At 43.1% G+C, this 22,330-nt stretch overlaps 1 protein-coding gene across 12 annotated transcripts in view; it reads right to left on the reverse strand.

The window, feature by feature from the left end:
• The window catches only part of elavl4 (ELAV like neuron-specific RNA binding protein 4), a 78,841-nt gene that overhangs the window by 45,909 nt on the left and 10,602 nt on the right, over positions 1–22,330 (reverse strand). For 6 of the 12 annotated variants that reach the window (XM_019351388.2, XM_025902952.1, XM_025902949.1 and 3 more), the window contains one exon: positions 15–101. The exons of 2 other annotated variants lie outside the window; for them this stretch is intronic. In XM_019351388.2, the coding sequence (XP_019206933.1) occupies positions 15–17 (3 nt within the window). In that variant the 5' untranslated portion in view covers positions 18–101. Of the gene's footprint in view, positions 1–14; positions 102–11,771; positions 12,051–12,983; positions 13,339–22,330 lie in introns of those variants that run through there. 4 more of the 12 variants (XM_013267056.3, XM_013267050.3, XM_013267059.3 and 1 more) reach the window with 4 other exon arrangements.

The following is a 22,330-nucleotide window of genomic DNA, read 5'->3' on the forward strand; positions in this document are numbered from 1 at the left end:
AGTAGTCTCCTTACCATCTTTGGCTGTGTCAGCAATCCCTTCTCTGCCCAGCCCTGGAGCTGTGGGAGCTCTGCCTGACGCCACTGTGTCTCTGTCGACCCCTATGGAGCGGAGCACAGGGAGGGAGGGATGCACAGCCCACCGTCAACATCATACACTCACTTTACAAGGTTAGGGTTGTAGTGGGACTTGGGGAGTGGAGGGGTTGAGGATGTTGAGAAAATGGCAGCTCACTAGAAAAACACAGTTGCACCTTTGCAGTCCCCATCAGCCGTAATAAAACAAAGACAGGTGGCTCAGGGGTTTTCGTATTTGTCTCTCTGTTTAGTTTCTCGTTTGTCGTAACGTAACGAATTCAAATGCTAACACTGGATTTGATGAGACAGAAATGTGGCCGAATCTATTATTTCTTTCATTTATTAAAACTGACGCGAGCACCTTCGGAGCCGGCAGAATAAATCCGAATGTGTGTTGATGCTGGCAGATTGGTGTGGTGACTGCTATGACCTTGGCAGGGTTTATAATGAGGGTTTCCCTCTTGCTCTCTGTGGGTAAACAAGCCTGTGGTTGAAGAGACAGAAAATGCCACAAATGAGCAGGAAGTCTGTTCGCTGGCTCTCCAGAGCAGGGGGCTTAAATGCCTGCAGCTATCTACAGATGCTACAACAGCCAATTTAGCAGGAGAAGAGGAAGAGAGGAGGTATGACCTCTGCCTTCATTTACTCCTTCAGAGGGATGAAGAGCGGGAGTGAGGGATCAGATGGGAGGAGGTAGAAAAGGCAAGGGCTGAGTAATGGGGAAGACATTTCCAATACTTCAAAGAAAGGGAGAGACAGAGGTGGGGGAGGAGGAAGAGAGTCTGTACATGTTCTGTTGTCAATGTGTCTTGTAAACTTAGGCAGGAATGCATAATGGAGGTCTAAATGAGAGTGAACTGTCAGCTTCAAAGGAGAAAAAGAAGATACAGAGGGGCAGAGAGGTCAGGGTGGAAAGGAGGACAAGAAATATAGCTTCTCCTTGCCGACTGACAGAGGCAAAAAATGCAGATTTTTTGGGATCGTATGGGGGGAAAAATCAGTTGAGCCACCTTTTGTTTTAATATGGCGAGGACCAAAGGGTTGCTGCTGAATATCTGCAAATCTGACTGGGACAAATTGATGACAAACATTTTTTTTGTGTTTCAGGCTTTTAGTTATGCTAATGTCAGTGTCATGCAGGTGTACCAAAGCCAGTAAGCGTGTATTTAAAATCATTTAAGAGAGTCAAGAGTGGGCAGTTGGAGGGATAGCAACTCACCCACATTAGTCACAACTTAAAACCACCACATACAGTATCGTGGACCAGCATTCATCTCATTAGGAGGGCAGAGGGCAACATACTCTACAGTCAATTTAAAACAAATGTCCCAATAAATGTAAAGTTAAGTAGCTACCCTGAAAAAAGGAAACGTTAGGCAGAGGTGAAACATCCAAATCTTTTTCACCCATTCTGCAAAGCTTTTTATTTGACATTGCTGTGTGCTGCAGCAAGCAGACAATGCAGCGTTATCATAGCATGTACAGATGTGGTGATAAAAATGTAAGAAGCAGCAAGCAGATGTACATGAGTCAATTTAAACAGCTAACGCATAGTGGAAGGGTGCATAATGCTGGCAAAAGGAATATTACATTTTCTTAGAAGTGCATCTCATTTTGGAGACACTGCTCAGTGCTCAACCATTCGATAAAACAAAGGAAGTCTCTCTCTGTCACTCACACACACACACACTTTCATTTTTCTTCGTAGTCTCACTGTCCTTGTGTTTATCACATGAACACACGTGTGTGTCTTCTGATAAAATCTCAAATAACACTGGAATAAGAGCGCAATGCAATTACATTCACCAACCATTGAGATGAAAAACTGCTCATGGATACATTTTCAATTATTCAGGGAATACATTTCAGTCTGTGCTCAGATGCTGGGAAAAGTTATTATATAATCAATACACTCTATAACGCCATTAATATTTTATGCCACAAAAGTGCTTCCTGTCTCCTTGGGCTCCCAGCCAGTGGTATCTGGGCACTGCAGTTGAATAGGACGAGCCTTTTCCACCTCCAGCAGGGAAGACGTGTATACATTTGCTTTCCTCTAACACTGGGAAATACACTAGGCCCACACGCAGCTTCCATCCGTTTTAGTCTACCTTTTTCTCCATACCATGCACAAGACAAGCTCGCATTTCTTTTCTCCACCTGCCTAAGACACCGTTGGCACAGTTTTACCAGAATTTAGATGACAAAGGCGTTTTAACTTCCTTCCCTGTCTGTTTCACATTTATCCCTCCTGTTCCCGCTTTTAGCCAATAAAGCTACCACTTTATTTTTCTGGCCTGGTGCAGCCCCCCCTTCTCTTACAGAGCTTAGACAATCAATTTACCCTGACTTGGCCAGGATAGATGGAGTCTGTAGAGACTGCGGAGCAGACAGTATGCTGCAGGATCTCTCCACTGATAGACACACTGCCTGGCAGCTACAAAATGGAGCCAGCATGCAACCATCTGACTTTGCCTCATCATCTTGCTTTATATAATTTGCCATTTCCTTATGCCTTTTCCAACTTGTTTTATTCTTTAAAATACTGACCAGTTTTTAAAATGAGAAACGAACGGATGAGGTCAAATTCTGGATTTGCTGTCAGCTACAGAGACACTGCTAATTATGTGCCCACCTCTTGCTACCACAAAGCGAACTTCAACTTTCTCTCAGTCCGACAAAGTGAAACGGAATTGGAGTTCTTACCAAACTGACTGAGACACAAAGAGATTAATATGACTTTACTATCTCAGTTTCTCGGCCAGTCGAGTTCCGTGTAATGCTCTCCGCGCTATTGATTTTATTTTTCTCTCCTCTCCTTTTTCTTCCTGGCCATCTCTCTCTCTCTCTCGCCATCTCTCCACCTCCACCATCCTCTTCCGAGCTCTGAAATGTCCTGCAGGTCAGACGGATGCTGGGCCGGATCAATCGGGGAAAGTAATCTGGGACGCCTCATGCACGCAAGCACACACACAGACACATCACAGATACTCACCAACCCACACACACACACACCCTTCCTCTGTTGCACTCTGGCCTGCCTGCCTCCAGTCTCATTGATCTGCATCTACTTTACCAAATGGATTCTTCTCTTCTTCTATCCTCCTCCACCTCTTTTCTCTCTGTGTGACTCAGAATAATAAATGTTCCAGACCGCGCGAGACGTGTACGTAAGCAATTTTTCATTTAACTTTGGCTTGACTTTTTTTCTCCTCTCTCTTCTTTTTTGTGATGTTTCAGTCTTCCAGTGAGATCGATGCAGCTTTCCCACACACTTCCTCGCAGCCCCTGGGTAATCAGCACATACTTGTGTAAGGTCAGAGGTCAGGAGATGATAGGATAGGGCCAATTGCTGCGGGGTATCTCAAGATCTACATTTCACAGACAATTATAGAACGACCCAGTGTTCTTATTTTCAGATGATGAAGCTCTGATGTATTCCTCAGTATCACTTGTTTCTGAGAGTCTGGCTCAACGTAAATACTGACACACTTTGCGTTTGAATGTATATGAAGGAGTCATCTAACTTTCTCCACTCTGTTCAGATTTATCTGGTCCAATCACTTATATGTAATTTTTAAATGCATATTCTCCATACAGAGAGCATCCTTTAAGCACAGAGACTCTGAGGACCTGCAGTGCTCTATACATACCGTACAGTCGTTCTCATTCACACACACAGACACACATGCCACAGTCTCCTTTGCTCAGCCAAACTGTAGGCGGAACTGAAGCCATTTGTCCACTGGCTGAATCCCAACTCTGCACCAACGCATGCAGAAAATTGGTGAGCATCTTGACTCTGGAGATGACACTTCAATTTGTTGAGCTCCAGTGACTGGTGCTCTGCAGTTCCTCCCTTGTGGGCGCATGAGATCAGCTGGACACCTGCCTAGCTGTTTGGCTGAAGCCTGGAGCACAGGGGACCGGGCCTTGGAATTGAAGGCCTGGCCTTGCCTGTCAGTCCAAGTCCCTGTCCCTTAGCCCCAGCCCCGGCCTCGCCTCTCAGGTCCTCATCACAGTTCCTCTAGTTTCACACCCGTGCCAGGGGTAGTCCCTTGCTCGATGCCTTTGACCCCTATTTCTCAGCCCTGAGCTGCAAGTCACTGCAGTGCCATCTTCCCAACAGCGGTCTTCCCCTGAACAGCATCAAATCCCATGAACAGCTTCCCAGCTTTTGTTCCACTTCTAGCTAGTGCGGCCAGCACCTCAGCTTCCAGCTCAGTCAAATCAGCAAGACGTCTCTGCTGCGCATCGCTGTCTGTCCTGCTGTAATCCCTGTGACTGATGGGAGTGATCATTGTCGAGGCCCTAAGCTAGAACATTTTGGTGGATTAAAGAGGCTAAATCATGGTCTCAGCCGCTACATTTCCATTTCCATCCTTAATTAAATGTAAATGTGGTTAAAGGTTTTAGTGGAGATGGTATCTATCTAACATGTGGGGTTTATTCACAAAGTAATTACCTCGTTTCCATGGATGGTGGAGAATAGGTTTGTGTTTGTGATCCCTGATATATCTGTGATTTAACATGACACAAAATGTGTCCATCCATTTTTAGAATACGAAAATCCTGTTTGCAATGGCTCGGTTAACATTCGGTTACTTTTACAGACTGTGGCTCTTGTGACACTGCAACAGAACCTACAGTAGCGCCATGACAAAGACTTGTACTACTCTGAGTTGCATTTCAGGGAAAAGCTTATGTTTCTGTACAATGCTCATTTCCGTGTTGAGCTGAAGCTGCTTTTCGCCGGGTGGGGACAGGGGGGTGGGGGACAGAGGACGCAAAAACCCACAACGAGGCAGGCAGAGCAAGCGGGCTCATCTGACTGAGTCAGCACCATGTGTCATGAGCGAGGACACCACCTCCACAAGTAGCTGGCAGGTGAACGCGGCCACGCACCTGTGCAGGCAACCAGCCATTTTAGTGAGATTGCCTCCTATCTTTAGCAAAACACACTAAGGAAAACTAGTGCATACATAAACAAACATATGGCATCATGCACAAATACACAAGATTCACTCAACCTCTCAAACATTCTCCCTGTTACTGTGCCCACCTGCACATGTTGGGTCGAAAATAAGCAATTCAGCAATGTTACGGTATCGCAACCTAACGCATATTACTTGCTTGCACTACCTTCTAGTCATGCTAAAAGTAACCTCCCCATAAGGGGAGACCAACAAAATAAGAAACTTGTACACTCCTCTGACTGAACTCAATTTTCAGCATAATTCACAGTAGTGGGTCTAATTAAAACTGGTTTGAGGCTGGAAGTGGTAATATTGGCTTTGTTTAACAGGTATTTAAAAAGCTATAAACAGCCTGGGGGTATACGATAAGAACAAAACCTACAGCACAGCACTTACAGAGAGAACAAGGGAGAGACAGGAACACTTGCCTGGCTGCTAAGCAGAGGCAGTGCTCTTCCTAATCTAATCACTGTTTCCCCCATCAGCTGCATCTCAGACACGGCCTGCCTGTGTGCGTATGTGTGCACGTACGTGCGCGTGCGTCTGCCTTGCAGCAAAGGCATAGAGCTAAATCACATAGACACCGAATGACCGTTGTACTCGAGAATTCATTCTACAGCCTTGGGTACTATGTGAGTGTATGCTGGTGTGTACATGTGTGCGCTGAACTAATCTGGTTATTGATTCGACTCTGAACCGGAGCTCGTATAATCAAATAGCTGCAAGGGAAAAGGACAGCCGTCCGTCATCTGTCTTAATGAGTAAACAGTTTGATGAAGGCAATGAATAACTCAAAGCTACGTGTAGAGGCAGAGGAGGTTACAGCTTCACTGAAAGAGTGACAAGCTGAAACTTTACAGCAATCCAGTGGCGACTGCTCGGTAATCGTCGTCCTATGCTAAGTGATATTGAAATAGCAAACTATTTCATGCCTATTTCACGCATATGTATTTTGCTCTTTTGGGTCTTTGGTACAGATAGAATCTTGGCATCATTTAAAGCTTTTGTTACATTAACTACCATATAAACCTAAAAAATAGCCGTCTTTTGAATATGCCTCGAGTCTGATACCTTAATATTTCAGTCACTTTTCTAAAACTATAAAGTTTCCCTGTACTAGTAGCTACACAATCAGTCTGGAGTTTGACTTGTCGTCTGTGAAAGTCTAATCTCAGTTTAACTCGATGTGAGAGTGGTGCAATCATAAATGGCTTCTACTGCAGCACGAAGATAGGAGAGCGAGACACACAAGCCTACATGTATACCAGCACAGCTAACAGACGAGGCCCGCGGCACACCAGCTAAACCATTAAGTGTGGCGTGCATTCAAACGAACAGATTAATCCCCCCTACTGCTACGTAGTGCAGAGTAATTGAAAATGTCTACAGGAGACTATCTCTGTTCATATACTGTGGCGTATGCTTAGGAGACAATGTATAGAGGGAGGTGGCTGATTGCCACGGAAAATTCTGCAACAGCGATTTTTAGTCTGACAGAATGTGCCGGAGAGCCGTGCATCTACAAGATAGCACAAATCTACCTTCCTACCGTTCCAATTTTCTCTCCCCTTTTCTTTTCTCTCTCTGTACCTCCAGTATCGACTTGACAGGTGCTGATCATGACTACTCCTGACGTTTGTCGGTTACGATAAGGATCTGATGTACCATATCCTCCATTTCCATCAAGGTGTACTGTTTAGGAGGGATGACATTCCTCTCAATTGTTAAGGGAAAATGAGTTTACTGTAATCATCCGTATTCCTTTCGGGACAAACAAATCTATTATCAGAGATGCCATCCCAGATCTGCGTGGTTAGCTAGCGCTGCTGAACCTACGCTGGGTAACTATGGTTGATCTCGGGGAAAATAGTCTTTTTATCAACCTCTTCTTCCTGTGTTTATTGTATATATATATATATATGTATGAGCAGACGCTGTCGTTTTGTGTGTTAGTCTTAGCATACAGTGGCCCCTAGCTTTATGAGTTTATGAGATTTCCTAGTGTCTTGGTTTATTCCATATGGCAACACTGGTCTTTTTCTCCTTGTGTTCGCGTTGCTACTGAAGATAACTCTAAATGACGCCGTGTGGGATTCTGTTTTTGTAGGCCTTAATGTGTCTATTACTAGCAACAATGGTGCCATTTTGTAGCATGTTCAGTTGCATGTTCAATCTATAATTCATCTGGCTACAGAAATATATAAATGTTTAATATGTCAGAGGCGGTGAGGCCTGTCGAAAGCATGACCTTGAAACGTCCTTTAAACATCACACGGCTACAGCACTGGGGCCAGTTAAGCTGCCAAAGCCAAAAAATAGGGAAAAAAAACAGGCAACGTGTACACACACGCTCTCACTCTTACACATACACACAGCCCGTCTGCCTGCTGATGCTTTCCACTGCTTTCTGTTCCCTTTTTTCCTGGGATGCAAAATGCAGATGAGACGAGTCAGCCGCTTGTGCACAGTCTCAGGAGAAACTGCCAGTCAAATCCAAACATCTGTATGAATACCAAAACACACAGGGTACAGTGGAGGATGAGAGAAAGAGAAGGAGGGGCGAGGGACATAGAGAAGATGAGGGAGAGAGTGGATCGAGTAGAACGAGCAGTAAAGTAGCTAGGAAAGCCAGTGTTCCTCTCTCTTTCTGTATTTTTGACTGAACAAAGAGCCATATACACATGAATACCTCTTTCCTCCCACTGTATTTTCCATCGGGATATTTATTCTGAAAAGCAGCGATGCACAACAAGGGCTCGGTCCTGTGTTTGCTAGTGGGCTGAGGCGCTAACACTCCCCAGCTGATTATGTGTCTGTCTGTAGCAGTTTGAGCTGCTGCCAAAGGAATTAGGTCTAGTATTTGTGAATGCTGTTCCCCTCACAGCAGAATGCCTCGCCATGCCTCTCAAATTTCTAGCTTTTTTTAAAAAAGAGAGGGAAAAAAAACATTTTAAATAAATGAAGGAAATCACTGTGGAAGCCTATTAAATTTTCAACGTGACCGTTTTGTGAGTCTTCATGTGTGTTTAGGCTTCGCACAAAAGGAATATTTAAAAACCAAAGCGTGCTAATTGGGACAGAGATTGTTACAGCAGCTTCTTATTCAAACAGGCTTTTGGCTCATTAACTGCTTCCATCCAGCTTTTGTTTAAAGAAAAGTGGAAAAGACATTTAAAGACAACAAAATATTTTTCGATGTACCACCAAAAAGCTGATAGATTGCATAATGTCGTCACGCAAAATACGCTGCAGCAGTGGCACAAGCTCTTGGCTCAAAGTAAGCGCAAAACCAAATATCCTGGCATCTTAGTACTGTTATGTCACATGCAAATCAAATCTTTACTTTTGAAATGTCAGCCAGCTACATATTTATACATAAATGGGACGTGTTAGTCTCAAGGGATAATAAATATTTTGTCTGGGGTCATTCTGATTTCTTTTTTTGTGTTTGTGTAGGGGGGGGGGTAATTGTATCTTTTCAGGTGTACGACCTGTTTGGTCATCACCTTCTTAAAATATTAAACTATCAGATTTTAATCAGGAATATTCATTCCTGCAGAATCTCCACAAATGCATACATAGTTAAACTCCTTTTCTCTGGTTCACACATCACTATCACATCTATCTAAAAGTCTCCTGAAAAAACTCTCTATAGGATGTTTTTATTGGACTCGCTGCACTAAAGTTGCCACTATCCTTGCTGACTTCTCTCTACGTGTCTCAGCTTTGATAAATCCTTTTTAATGTGCCTGAATAGGTCTGGCCATTTACACCTACAGCTAGAGAGGCGGCACATACAGTATGAGACACAGTAACACCTACATACTGTATATAAACAACACCACGCAACGCACACAATGTGACCATTTGACATTTCATCTAATTACTGTGGATGTGAAGAACCTCTGCCTGTAAAAACTGAAGCAACAACAGTAACAGCAGCACAGCCATAACTGTGCTCTCTTAACACGACAAACAGAAGACTGCCATAGGCCTTCTGCTTATTTTGCATTTGTCCTTGTCTAAAGTAAACTTTACGAAACTTGGTAAGAAATTAGTGCTGACGAGCAATGCATAACCAGGGACAATACAAATTTTTCACTTAAACCTAAAAGTCTATTTTTTTTATCTTCAGTATAAATTACAAGCTGCTAGTTTTGATAAATCCTCTTAAAAGCAAACAGCAAATCAACACTGACCCAGGAGAAGAGTTTAAAGGAAGTCAAAGGCTGTTTTGGGGGCGGTTTTGTTATTCTGTGATGAACATCAGTGGTCCGAGTGTTCTGCCTCAGTTTGTCAGCTTGGTAATAAGAGGCCCCAAATGGTGAGGAGGCAACTTTCAGTATGGAAGCAAATTATTTCACCGAGTTGAAATATGAAAACATATAAGTTTGAAAATAAAAAGAAGAAGAAGTAGTTTAATTTTTTTGTTATCATTATTATTAATATCTGTAATTAAATATAGTTACAAAGGCAAAATATCTGTGAATCTGGTAATAGCGTAAGATTAAGTTTAAACCCCGCTATGATCATGATAACACCAGGAACAGTTAAAGGTCTGGTCAACAGTAAATAATGCAACGCAAACATTCACATTAAATCTCGCAGAGCGGATGTTTGTGTAAAAGACAACTGGAAAGAAGATTAAGAGGCAGCTGTTCCTCTGTCCGAACCACTTCACCCCTCTCGCTTTATGTATTTGCTTGGTCTCTAATGAGGCTCTACTTAACAATGTCACTCTCCATCTGTACACGTGTCAGTCGGCCCTCTGATGCACACACGCAATCAAACAAACACACAGAACCAGTCGTGCAAAAGCGCACGCTAACCTGTCACTGAACTGATGAAGCAGTGTTTCTTTATTGTCTGTGTAGCTCTAGTTCTGTATTTGTGAACTTATCATCCATATATTTTTCCTCTGTGTCTGCAAATCACTTCTATTGTTCCTTCAAAAACCTTACATGCTACATACTCGTACACCTATCTGTTCTTGTCTCAGGTGTCTTTGATCTTCAGTTACATTTAAATCCCCGAGCACATGGTCAGTGCACTGTAGCTAATAAATTCCTCATACACCCCGTCCTATTAGCATTGATGTGTAACCTTCGAGCTCGTGGTATTCTGCCTCGGGGTAACAGAGCCACTGCGCATTTGTGTGTATCTGTGTGTATTTTTGTAAAATGATGGCCTGTCTCTAGAGCAAGTCCCCCACTGGTTCCCATCAGGAGGCTTCATGGATGCACACTCATCTAATACCTCCAATACTAATGAATATTCCACTTTTTCACTCGCTCTCCCACTGGTCCTTGTCATTCTCCTTGTGCGTCCACCTCTTCCAAACTAAGTCGTGTCTGTATCTACAAATTAAATGCTACACACGCTTTCTCTCACACCCCTACGTTTGCCTTCTTACGTCGCCACTCTCCCTGTGATACAGGCCTCTACACCCATGCTACACTACGGCTGCCAGCATGCCAGCTAGTGCCCCTAGCCGCAGCACCTAAGGAAGAGTCGCCTTCCTTTCAATTAGCATTTTGATTACATCCGAAGGAAAACTAGCCAGTACGCAAATAAACGTACTTGCTGACAAATGCTTTTGTTGTTCCTAGTGGAAATACCCAAGTGAGTCAGTCCACTTTGATGATGGCAAGAGAACCATTTTGAAAAAAGATAGATGCTAAATAATAATAATGACTCTGCGGTCGTAGCGTTGATGAATCGGCAACGAGGCTCAACTTTGTCTTTCTGTCTCTGACAGGTAAAAAAACAACTGGGGATAAAATGGCTGCTAGTTTTATTAGTCCACCTCTCACTCTGTCGCTTGAATGTGATGGATGAAGAGGTAAATGGATGCAATGTTAAAGTGAAATTCAGCGAGAGCAGGCAAAGCAGAATACTTAAACAGCTTGTAATCATCACTCCTGTGCTGACAAGTGAGCTCACGCACGCACATGCACGCACTTACACATAGCTGTAAGGGGCAAAAACTTGAGACTGAGAGAAAGAATGCACGACATTATAATCTATTGTAATCCAGTCATGCGCGTAACTCACACACCTACTCCCATCTTTTCTTCAGCTCTGGCACAATACATGGACAGCACACCCTCGGACTGTCTATACACGCGGCGTGACAGATAACATGGCTACTCATTTAACTTACATGCAGTACTTTGCATAAATGAATGGCAAATCCCACAAAAAAGTCTAGTTTCCTTACCATGTAAAAAGACATTTAACCCTCAACCATGTGCGATCTACCTCTGCAGCACTATACACAGGTAAATATTTCAGAGTGGTGCAAAGGCTGGAAAAACAGGGGACACCTACACAGCCCTGACTTCAACATAAAATGGGTGCTGTTCCCCTCTTTTAACCCTTCCCTCCCTATTTCCTGCCTCCACACGTTTCCCATTAGCCCGATATCCGTCTCCGTCCCTCCATCTGCCTCCCTCAATTTTTCATTCTGCCCACGATCCTACAGTGTAACCCCCGCTGTAGCCCTCGTCCCCGTAAGAAGGAACTTAACATTCTGCACAACAATAGTTCAACAGTATCGCAGCGCTCGCTGAGCAAGAAGAATCATTCTGACTGACTGTGGGTGGACAGTATATCTACAACTACAAGCTACTCAGCTCACTATAGGATGCTCAAAATTAACCAGCAGTTATCATCGTACATTCGAGTATAGTGGCAGGCTGCCCGTAGCCTTCCTTACCATCTTAAACCCATTCCACTCCATTTGGGAGATGCTGGCCGTTGTCTCACGTTCTCTCTCTCCTCACACAACAGCTACAGCAACGCCTCAGAAAAGAAAAATCCCCTACTCTTTTTAAAACTCTTATTCTCTTAGTCTCCTCTGACACAGTCTCCTTATTTTTCCTCTCCTCTGCACTCTTCCTCTCTGCCTGATTCTGAGTCTTAGCAGCGAGCAGAGAGCAGCGTGCTAGAGGTGTACGGAGCAAACATCGCCTTCTTCCACAGATGCTGAGAGCAGAATGGATGTGAGTGCTGGGCTGCAGTAAGGCTCTCCCTCCTACCACCCTCCCTCCTTGCCCCCACCCCTCTCCCCACCAACCCTCCCCTCCTTCCCACAACCACCTGCCCATTCGCCTGCTCAGCTGGAAGGTCAGAGCCCGCCCACGCCCACCCCCCGACTCTCTTTTAGAGTCTCTGATTGGCTTCTCGGCTTGCCCGTCAGCCCTCGGCCTCACCTCCCCTCCATCAGTGTTAACACCTTCGCTCTCTGGCTGGCTCCGAGCCCTCCTCGGCACACGCCAGCCGCAGCCCGGTTTGGCAGAGAAAAGGCTCTCTGAATCCCAGCAAAGCAATCAATCGCTGCTGAGGTCTGTCTGTGCTTGAGTGAGCAGCGCGGAGCAGAGCTCTTACAGCCTCAGGCGCTATGGTAATAGGATGCCTGCGCAGCACTGTGTATATAAATTAGCTATTACTGGGTTGCATGTTAAAATCCCCCGTACATTTATACGACTGTGTGTGCATACAGGCCATCGCTGTCTCCCTCACTCCCTGTCTCCCTACTTCACACGCAGACACGCACACGCAAAAGAAAAGTTTTTGTTTTAAATAATGTTCGATTACTTTAATGCCGATTTAGACCTTTTAAACCTACGACGGCTTCAAATATAACAGAACGAAACCACGAACACGAACTCGCGGGAAGTCGGCGCACACCTGTCCAAGCAGGTGCATCCCAAAAAATGCAAGAGAAAAAACGTCTTTAAACGTGTTAACTGTTGTAATTTTGTTAATTACAGTAAGAAGCTTAAAGAAATTTTGTCCCGACATTTTATTATTATTATGTATTCATTTATTTATTTATTTTACCGCTGCGATAGGCTGCATGGTCACAGGGAAATAAAGCTCATGTGGCACAATAAAAACACAAGCGAGTACTACGACATCTACTCACCATGACCATTCTTGTGACGGGCTGTCGGTGTCGGTGTTCTCGGTGGATAAACTATAAAAGCCGGCGAAGTCAGGGAGGAGAGTCGGACAGAGGAGTAGCGGCTTGTTTTTTAAAGGGGATGAATGAACCGGGGTCGTGGTGTAGTGAGTCTACAGGAAAAAAAAGGAAACCCCCAAAACAAAACAGAAGCGAAACCGCGCGCGTGTGTGTGGCAGCCCCCGGAAGCCCTCGGCCAGCGCAAAAAGACAAAAAGGCACTCCCCTTCAACTAAAACAAACACCGCGTCAAGAGGAAGGAAAGCGCTCAAAAGCAAAAGATTCACGGCGAGCAAACACCGTCTACCTTTCCCCCAAAAGCCATTTACGGAATGTCCAGTCATCTCGCGCGCCTTCTCCCATTGGCTGCGGAGGTGAGGACGGGGCGGTGCGCTCGCGGATGAGAGCCTGGGAGGCAGGCTCGTGTGGTCCACGACGCGGGATGGCAGGGAAGCATCGCGCGGGGAGACAGGTGCCAGGGAAGCTTTTTAAGGAGGTTTCGTGTTCGCATATATGAAATACTTCACTGTTGATAATTATGCGCGAGTAGCACGCTCTTTAACACGTGCACGGAGGAGTGTATTAGTAGGAGCGCGCCTGCAAGGTTATTTGCATGATTGCCGCAGTCGTCAAACCATGTGTACACCTCTCCTCCTCCTCCTCAGAAGCCGTTCTTCTACAGTTATTTTACTCCAGCCTCATCAACCCTCCACCAAAAAAACAAACTTCCAAATTACTCTTCTTAAAAAAAACCCTACAAACTACAATCAAACTACATCTAACCATTAAGCAGCAGGGCACACATCCCTGGTTTACTGTGTTGAAGAGCGAGCATATTTAATCAAAATGCTGCTATCATATTAAATTCATAATTACTGATACTGCCAATTACTCTGACAATTATGATAATATTGATTACAGTTTAGTAATAATGAATATTAATGGGTGGGGGGCAGCTAGCTTAAACTGCTTTGTCAAGCCCCAAACCTGCCTCAGGTTGATTTTGTCCACCTGGCCTCTAACTCAGGCAGACAAGAAGAGGGAGCTCTTGCTTCCCTTTAACACAGTTACCTTGCAGGCAGAAATCCTTGGCTGAAGCTTCAAACAAGGCTACATACAAACACACATACACACACATGCGTACAATCAGAATGCAAATACGGAAACACATGTTGCTTGACACCCTACTATACCTATTAGCACACATAATATATTCGCATGCACACATATTCTGGCTCCCACTCTATAACACATTCAAACACCTTATGCTGTAGATGAACATAAAGCCTCATTTGATATTGCAGTGGCTATATCCTCGGGTTGCCAAGAGATCAAAACATCATCAGTTTCGCAGCACATTATCATATTGTTTTTCTTCGTGTTCTATGCAGCAATAAGAGGCTGTCAACTCTTAATCTCCTGCTGTTTTGTTTCAACTAGCCTTCAGCTATGCGAGGCCCGGCAAACCTAATGGAACTAGTGGACATCCATTAAGCTAAGAGAGGTATCTCCTCATCTTGCAGCTCAAAATACTTCCTGATACAAGACTCCAGTATAATATACATATGTAATCTGAAAAGTTGGAAAGCAAATTACTTTTATTGATTGTGGTTAGTATTAAAAAATGGTAATGGTTAGTTACAAGTCTCTAGCTACTAATTAAATACAATGTTTATTTGAAAAATAGCGGTAAACAGTTGTTTAATCAACAAGGGACCTACAGTCCCACTGGACCACCTGGCACTACTTTTTGACATGTCAAAGCATTTGAGAATAGCAGCACAGGTACTTATTTTCAGGTCTTAAAGCCAACCATCCACTGAAAATCACGTGAGTGTGAATTTTTAGTGTCTGAAACTAAATTACAACCTCTGCAACCCATGAATGGGCCATATTGTACATATATAATCTACTGTCAAAACACAGGAGACGCACTATACACACAATAACTACCTTGACACCTGAAATAACACTATGTGTATTTATACAATTTTAAGTTGCGAATTTCAACCATACACTCAAGTAGGTTGACAAATTAGCTCCCAAATGAACACAGTGGAAAAAATAAAACACTATTTAAAAAGAGGGGGAAAAAAAATGTTAGTACTGAACTAAAGCTTCCCAGTTTCTCTGCTTCTTCCCTAATGTCCGCCTGTCTGTTTAGCTACAACTAGCTAGCTAACCAAGCCATGTGGCTGACATACTAATGAGAAACCTTACTACGCCTTCCATTAGGCTGGAGCAGTAGACATGCACGCGCACAAGGGGGAAAGATGGGCTGAACAAGCTCGCTATTGTTTCAGACAGAATAAAAAAATGTGCTGGCACTTGCAGTCTAGAGATTTGTACCGATCACACGGTACATAACATAGGAGAGGCAGAGTAATGTAGAATGAAGCACAATGAAAATGGATTAAAATAGAAGTGCGTCTCTGTCTCTCTTCCTTTGTGATGTGCTTTTTATCTTTTCTGCCACAGAGCAGAGAGAAGCAAAATTTGCAGCTGAATAGTACAGGCAACAAACCCTCCGTCTTCTATCCATCTTTTATCCTCCTGCGCTGACCTTTGAGTGTAATAAAGGCTTTGGGTAGGACCCAGGAAAAGACATTCTCCACCCCACAGCCTTTAATATTCTTGACCAAACTGTGTTTTTATTGTTGCATTTTAATTCCCTACGGTAAGGAGTAGAAAGTCAAATCTATGGCAGTGACTTGCATACAAATCACGCCTATTTTTTAAAATTTTTTGTCTATGTGTTTTGTCAACTTTTAACTGCCAGCATGTAGAGGCAGTAAAATAAAGTGGGTGATAATTTTCTTATTTCATAATGGACGGTGTTTGGAGGTTGTTTTTCTCTCCACCGTAATATGAACCAAATAACCTTTTCTCTAAATGAGAATATGATTTGAAAGTGAAAATAGTCCCTCGCAGTTGTCTTGCTTTGTGTGTCATTTTGCTAGATTGCGCTACAGGACAATGATTTTAAAAGGCAATGAAAGTGACTACCAGCTATAAACACAATCTGTTCTTTCCAGTGCGCGGTGTTATGGAGTGCGTGCAGTTTCGGTACACAGACGCATATCAAAGACGGAGCCATGTTGCTGCCATACTTAAGGACATACACTGAGCATTATAATATTGTGCGTGGACAGATGGGGGGAGTGGTTAAGATACTCTATCAAGGGCATTCATGTTGAGACACTCTCCAGATTGGATATTACAGTACAGCTCATTATCTCTGGCCTGTCTTTATGTACAGTTTATGTGTAGCGCACATAAACTGCAATGCAGCACTGGATAAATGAAAAAAAGCAATTAATGCTAATAACTAAACGGGCTACTCTTTTTAATTGCATTTCCATTTTGTCATACTTTGCACAAAAAGTGCCTAGTTTTGATTGGATGCATTATTTGGCCTTTTAGATGATGACTGATCGCTAAATCGCTTTTAAGCAGATAAATGATATTTCTTTCCTTTTGCAACATTTTGAAAGTTAAAAAGCTTTTGTGGCTATAACCCAGCAGGACCAGCCACGCTGTCAGCAATGTGAAGCCCCATCTCGCTTATTGGCTCTGGCTCTTATCCATAAACACGCACAAAAAGGACAGCTGATTCTAGGCATACACAAAAATTTTATTCATGGAGCGTGTCACACTCTCACACAGTCTCTGTTGTAGAGCTGGAGATGTAAGGCCTGGACCTCAGAAGTATTTTCATCCTGTGCTTCCAACCTGCTAATTCTGAAAGCAGAGAGCTGGCTAATTGTCATGAACTCTTCCTGCCCTGTCTTCAGCCCAGGTTCTCCTCCCTAAACCCCTCCTAGTCACAGACCTTAATGGATTAACTGCAGACTGCGTTGTTCCACTTACTCTTTTACTCATTCCGATTTTCCTGCACAAACTCATGATGCTACATCTCTGCCACACCCAGAAGGATCTGTTTGTGTACGCGCAATGGGAGAGGTTTGCACAATTACACGTACTAAAGCTGTGCTTACACATCACACTCTGGAAGCAGCCAACACGTAGCGTTCTGGTAACAAGTGCGAAAGAGCAGGTGAAGAATAGCGTACGCCGTATAGCAGGTTCGGTTTGAATATGCAGTGTGCAGACAGTGATAATTGTGGGTGCTCTCGGTTTGAGTCTTGTTAACTGTCACACGCAGTGTTTCAACACCTGTCCTATGTTTCACTCTGCATAATAAGGCTTCTATTTAAAGGGGGAGAAGTGAAGATGCCAGTTGAGGTGTTACCTCAAAGTGCTGGAAGAAAATACCTTGATAATTAACAAGAGAAGGAAAACTTGTGTTTGGAAGGAAAAACTCGTCTTCCGACAGAAAACAGTACGAACCTGAATTATCGCAGTATGGCAAAACACAGTAATTGAGGACAAAACGGTATTTTAACAGACCCGTGGAGAATAATAAAATACTTATCAGGCCTTGTTAATTTCGGTTTAAAAACATCCCATAATTCACAGCAGTCGACGCAGTAAAACAGCCTAATACATTTAATAGCTCGGCGCACCCTCCTCGGTGAGCCGTGGTTCACTTAGGATCTTTTTGATTTGCCCTTGAAGGATAGATTTAGTTGCTCTATTGAAGTTCTGGCAGTAGAAGCATCTTGCTGTGCTACTCAGACTGATGACTGCCTCTTTCCTGGCAGGTGTCCACCCTCTGCCGGTAACAATCAACAAATGAGAATCACAGCCTTCAGCTTGCCTATCTCCAGTGACAAAATCAGCATCGTCGGGTCTAGCCGCCAGACAGCTATTAACACGATAACATGTCTGTTTCTGGACAACAATGGCCAGTTTGGACTCTGCTGACTTTTGTTGCTTGGTTTCATTGCTAAGAAGGTTTACTTTCATGAAGAAATCGTACACACGGTTTGGCTGTTGCTTGGTAAGTCACAGATGCGCGGTATGCCTACATCATCAGTCAAATCACTTCTTTTCTTTCTCCTCAAAAGCAGACCCCACTGGGCTACAGTGCTCTGGCAGTTTAGTAATGGATTACAGCAGCTGGACATAGTCCTACCACAAAACCCGTCTATAAGCAGGACAAGCAGAATCAACACAATGGCATCTTATTTAAGTGACCAAGGGCACATGATGTTAAATTATTTTGGAAGAAAAGGGATAAATGTACAAGAGTACAAAGTGAATAAATATTACAAATCTCAAACTTGCTGTAAAAATCAAGCACTTATCCTGCGTTCCAATGTAACCAAATCAAAACGAGTTACCGCCCTGTGCTTCGAATGCATTGTTTCTGATGTTGCTCGTGTAAATTTTCATTTTGAATGATCTTTTTCCTTGGAAAAACTAATGAGTAAATCCCACACTGGCCTGCCATTTACAAATCTGTTAACTCACGGTAACCTGAGACAGAAAGAGGATCCCTCGAATGGCGGATGTTAACTAAATGTACATCACATTAAAGGCGAGCCTTTTTTTCCCTCTTTGGTGAAATTGAACTAATCTAGTTGGTGCTTTCCTCCTACATCCTCTTCTCTCCGTGTCAGTGGGCATGATACGCAGTCAGCTTAACCCCTGCCTGTGTCACTCTCCCTCGTAGAAACTCCTTAGATCAGAAATGAATTCTTCACGCTGATCCCGGAACAAGGCTGTGCTGCATTTGTCACAGCCACTTTCTTCAACTTTAACTCAAAGCTGTTTGGTATGGCTGGAGCTTTGCAAGCTGCAGAGATGTGACAGGGGGCTGTTTGAAAGCTCCGTCTCTATCTGAGAGTGAGTGCTTGTTCAGCCACTATGTAAACTCTGCACTCTTACAGTCCTCGTTTGTTGTTTTAATTCAAAATCCCTGCTGTTTTTCTACTTCTTTTTTCTCTAATGCGTGAAAATATCAGAAAATATATATAAATACACCAAATCTACACATGAATGCATATAAACCGAACCTTTTAAGCCAGCACTGTGATCCCCCCTCCCTTTTTTATGAAAGAGATGATGGTCATAATGGTCTTTGAGGTTGTAACGGAACACAAATGAGAGATGGCTTGTGTAGGTGCCCAGAAAGGCTTAGCTATGCATTTGCTGTTGAGTCTGGCATGTGTTCTGGCACCGAGAGTGTATTCTCAACAGGACTCTGGTGGATTAGTGTCCATTTGGACAACAGAGTGGTCCACAGCTTGGGGTGACATTCAACTCCAGCAGGCCAACAGCTCTCTCAGTAATCATAAAGTTTCCGCTAGCTGTAGATGTATAGATAATGTAAAGATCCCTATTTGCATATAGTTGCAGTAAAAGATGAGGGGCAATCATTCGGACACCGAACCGCACTCTTTCTGTTGATGTTGTGCTCTCTAGTATAAACTGTATGTGTAAAATGAAGCCGTAGTGTGGTGGGTCAGTGGATCATGGGGATTTATTGGTGGGCTCTGGGGCTGTGAGGATGGCAGCCCGTTTTACGTTTGATCCCGGTCGGGGTACAGCCATGCTCACAGGGCGACCGCTGTGGTCCATCTGGTGGAGGCTTTAATCACAACTCCCCCCACTTACACACACACACACACACACCCTACAGCAACACAGAACGCGCAGTGTTTCCCACTTGAGGTTCTTTAATTGCCGCTGCTCACTCTACGAGCATTTTATATACAATATTTACTTTTTGTCGTTTCTGCAGTCATCTTTCTGCAGAAACGAGTCCCCTTTTTTGTTAGAAACTCTGCAGTGTTTAAAACCTCATCAAAAACCCTACGCTATCAGATCTGCATAATTTACACCACTGTGGCTTTTGATAAGAAATAACCTTTCAGAAATCAGACACATCCACGGTCCTTCATTGAGCTGGCCATCGGCACTGTGCACCAAAACATGCCCACGCCGCACAAATCCAGCTCTCCAAATGTCACTTCATGCTTAACCGCCCTTTCTCATGCTTGAAGAAAAGCGAGTGGGTAATGCACAAGAAAAACCCCACTGGGTTTCAGTTTAAATGCCTACATGCTTAGAGACATGTTTCGGTTATTTTGCGTCGTTGGAGCATTTAGCCGATTAAAGAGAAAAAAGTCATTAGAAGCAAACAGTCAAGAAATTATTTTCCCCTGTGAAAATAGCAAGACTTTGTGTATAAAAGGCACCAGGCACATTCTGTAGTAAATCATCGCTTTGTAACATTAAGTCAGGATAAATAAATGTAATTCTGCGAGAAAAGATGTTAATAGAACATTTTGAGAAAGCTGGTTTTACAATGTAATAAGGTACAGATTATTAAAAAAGCAACACCTAATGTAAATATTTTAAAGTCCTCAAAGTAAAGCAACATATAAAATGTTTTAAATTGGACAATAACTTTCCAAAAATGTATAAATATTATATTACAAAAGCTTTCTACGGGTTCTAGATAAATCCCCATGTTTGGCATTAAGCATTTTGACGTTGACAGCATTTTTTCTGGTAAATAGTCTGTCCAGTAATATTACCGTCGCTTTCTAATTTTAGAAGGAAAATATTGTTAAATTTCTGGTCCCGAAAGCCGTTCTTGTCCAACGACTTGGGAACCCGCCCTGGTATTGGCAAATTCAAGTTTCAGGATAGAGCAATGTGCACTGACTGGCAGCCAAGAGGTGGTGCAAATTCAAACAAGAGAATCGATCAAAAGCAACACTCAAAATTTAAATTCATACTGCCAAATGATCGGAGCCTCCTGAGTAGTAGAGACAACTTGTTGTAAGCCATCCTGCTGTTGAAATTTTGGCATGCAAATGTATCATGATGGCTCTGCTGACCCAAGTTATCAGCGAATATCCCAAATGAAGTAAATTTTGCAATAACATGCAAAAAAACAGATTTTATGTTCCCCATATAACCCTTTATATCCGCCAGTATGTTTATTAGTAACTGTGATTTAATTGCATAATTGTCCCAGATAGCAATTACATTTATTTTGTAACTCTCTAACATCTACCCAGTTACTTCACAAGTAATCATACATATTAATATTATACAAGAAACACTGCATATGCTATGCTATTAGGGTACATTTATAATTAATGGAGGGTTTAGCAGATAAAGATGCTGCTGCTGTTAGTTGTTAGCCTTACTGCGGACAAGATATATTTGTAGGAGTTTTTTCAGTATAGCTGGATTTTGGTTGCATTTTATGCAAGCTAATCAACGGGGGAAAACCCCCCATCATTTTTTTAATGAAGCCAGCATATGCACCAACTGTTAGAAACCAGTGAGCTGCTCTAACTTCACCGGTCATTCTTCCTTTGCGTTATTGCACGAGTCAGCCATTCATCATTTGTGACAACGGATACTTTGCCTCATCCCCGGCAATTAACGAATCAATAAAAACGTGTTGGCTTTGAAACCATCAATTTTGAGAGAGTAAAAAACAGTGTTGTTCATCAACATGCCAGCATCTCAAACGCAGACAATCGCTCAAGTATCGGCACCATTTGTCAGCTCAGCATCAACAGGCGTCTGGCTGTCAACAATGAGGCCCATTTCCTCACATCGCCGATCTTCAAATGAGTTCTCACCTACAAAATGGGCAAAAAAAGAGACTATCTAATGTTCTTTTTGTAAAGGGGATTTTGTTTGCATTATAAATTTGTGTCTATTGTAAAGGAGAAGACTGAGCTTAAACCATCTGATGAGATTATCATCAGAGATGGAGGCAGCGCAGTAAAGGTCTTACACTGGCTAATGCGTCTTTTGTCAAGGTTTAAGATAAGATAAGATAAGATAACCTTTATTAGTCCCACACGTGGGAAATTTGTTTTGTCACAGCAGGAAGTGGACAGTGCAAAAGTTATGAAGGACAATTAGAATAAAATAAAATAAGAATAAATACAGTACACAACTGTACAGAATAGAATAAAAATAGAATACTATATACAGTAGAATAAAATAGAATAAAATATACAATAGGATAAAAATAGAATACAAATGTTATATACAACAGAGTGAAAAATACAACGGTTACCAGAAAGATTATTGCACATTTGTGTTATTGCACATTTGTGGATGTGTGTGATTGATCAGTTAAATGCTTTGTTGTGGAGTCTGACAGCAGTGGGGAGGAAAGACCTGCGAAATCTCTCCGTCCCACACCGTGGGTGTCGCAGTCTCCCACTGAAGGAGCTGCTCAGTGCTGTCACAGTCTCATGCATGGGGTGGGAGATGTTGTCCAACAGGGATGACAGCTTAGCCACCATTCTCCTGTCACTCACCACCTCCACTGGGTCCAGAGGGCATCCTAGAACAGAGCTGGCCCTTCGGATCAGCCTGTTCAGTCTCTTCCTGTCCCCAGCAGAAATGCTGCCGCCCCAGCAGACC

This window comes from Oreochromis niloticus, linkage group LG23 (assembly GCF_001858045.2).
Source record: "Oreochromis niloticus isolate F11D_XX linkage group LG23, O_niloticus_UMD_NMBU, whole genome shotgun sequence".
Classification (NCBI taxonomy): Eukaryota; Metazoa; Chordata; class Actinopteri; order Cichliformes; family Cichlidae; genus Oreochromis; species Oreochromis niloticus.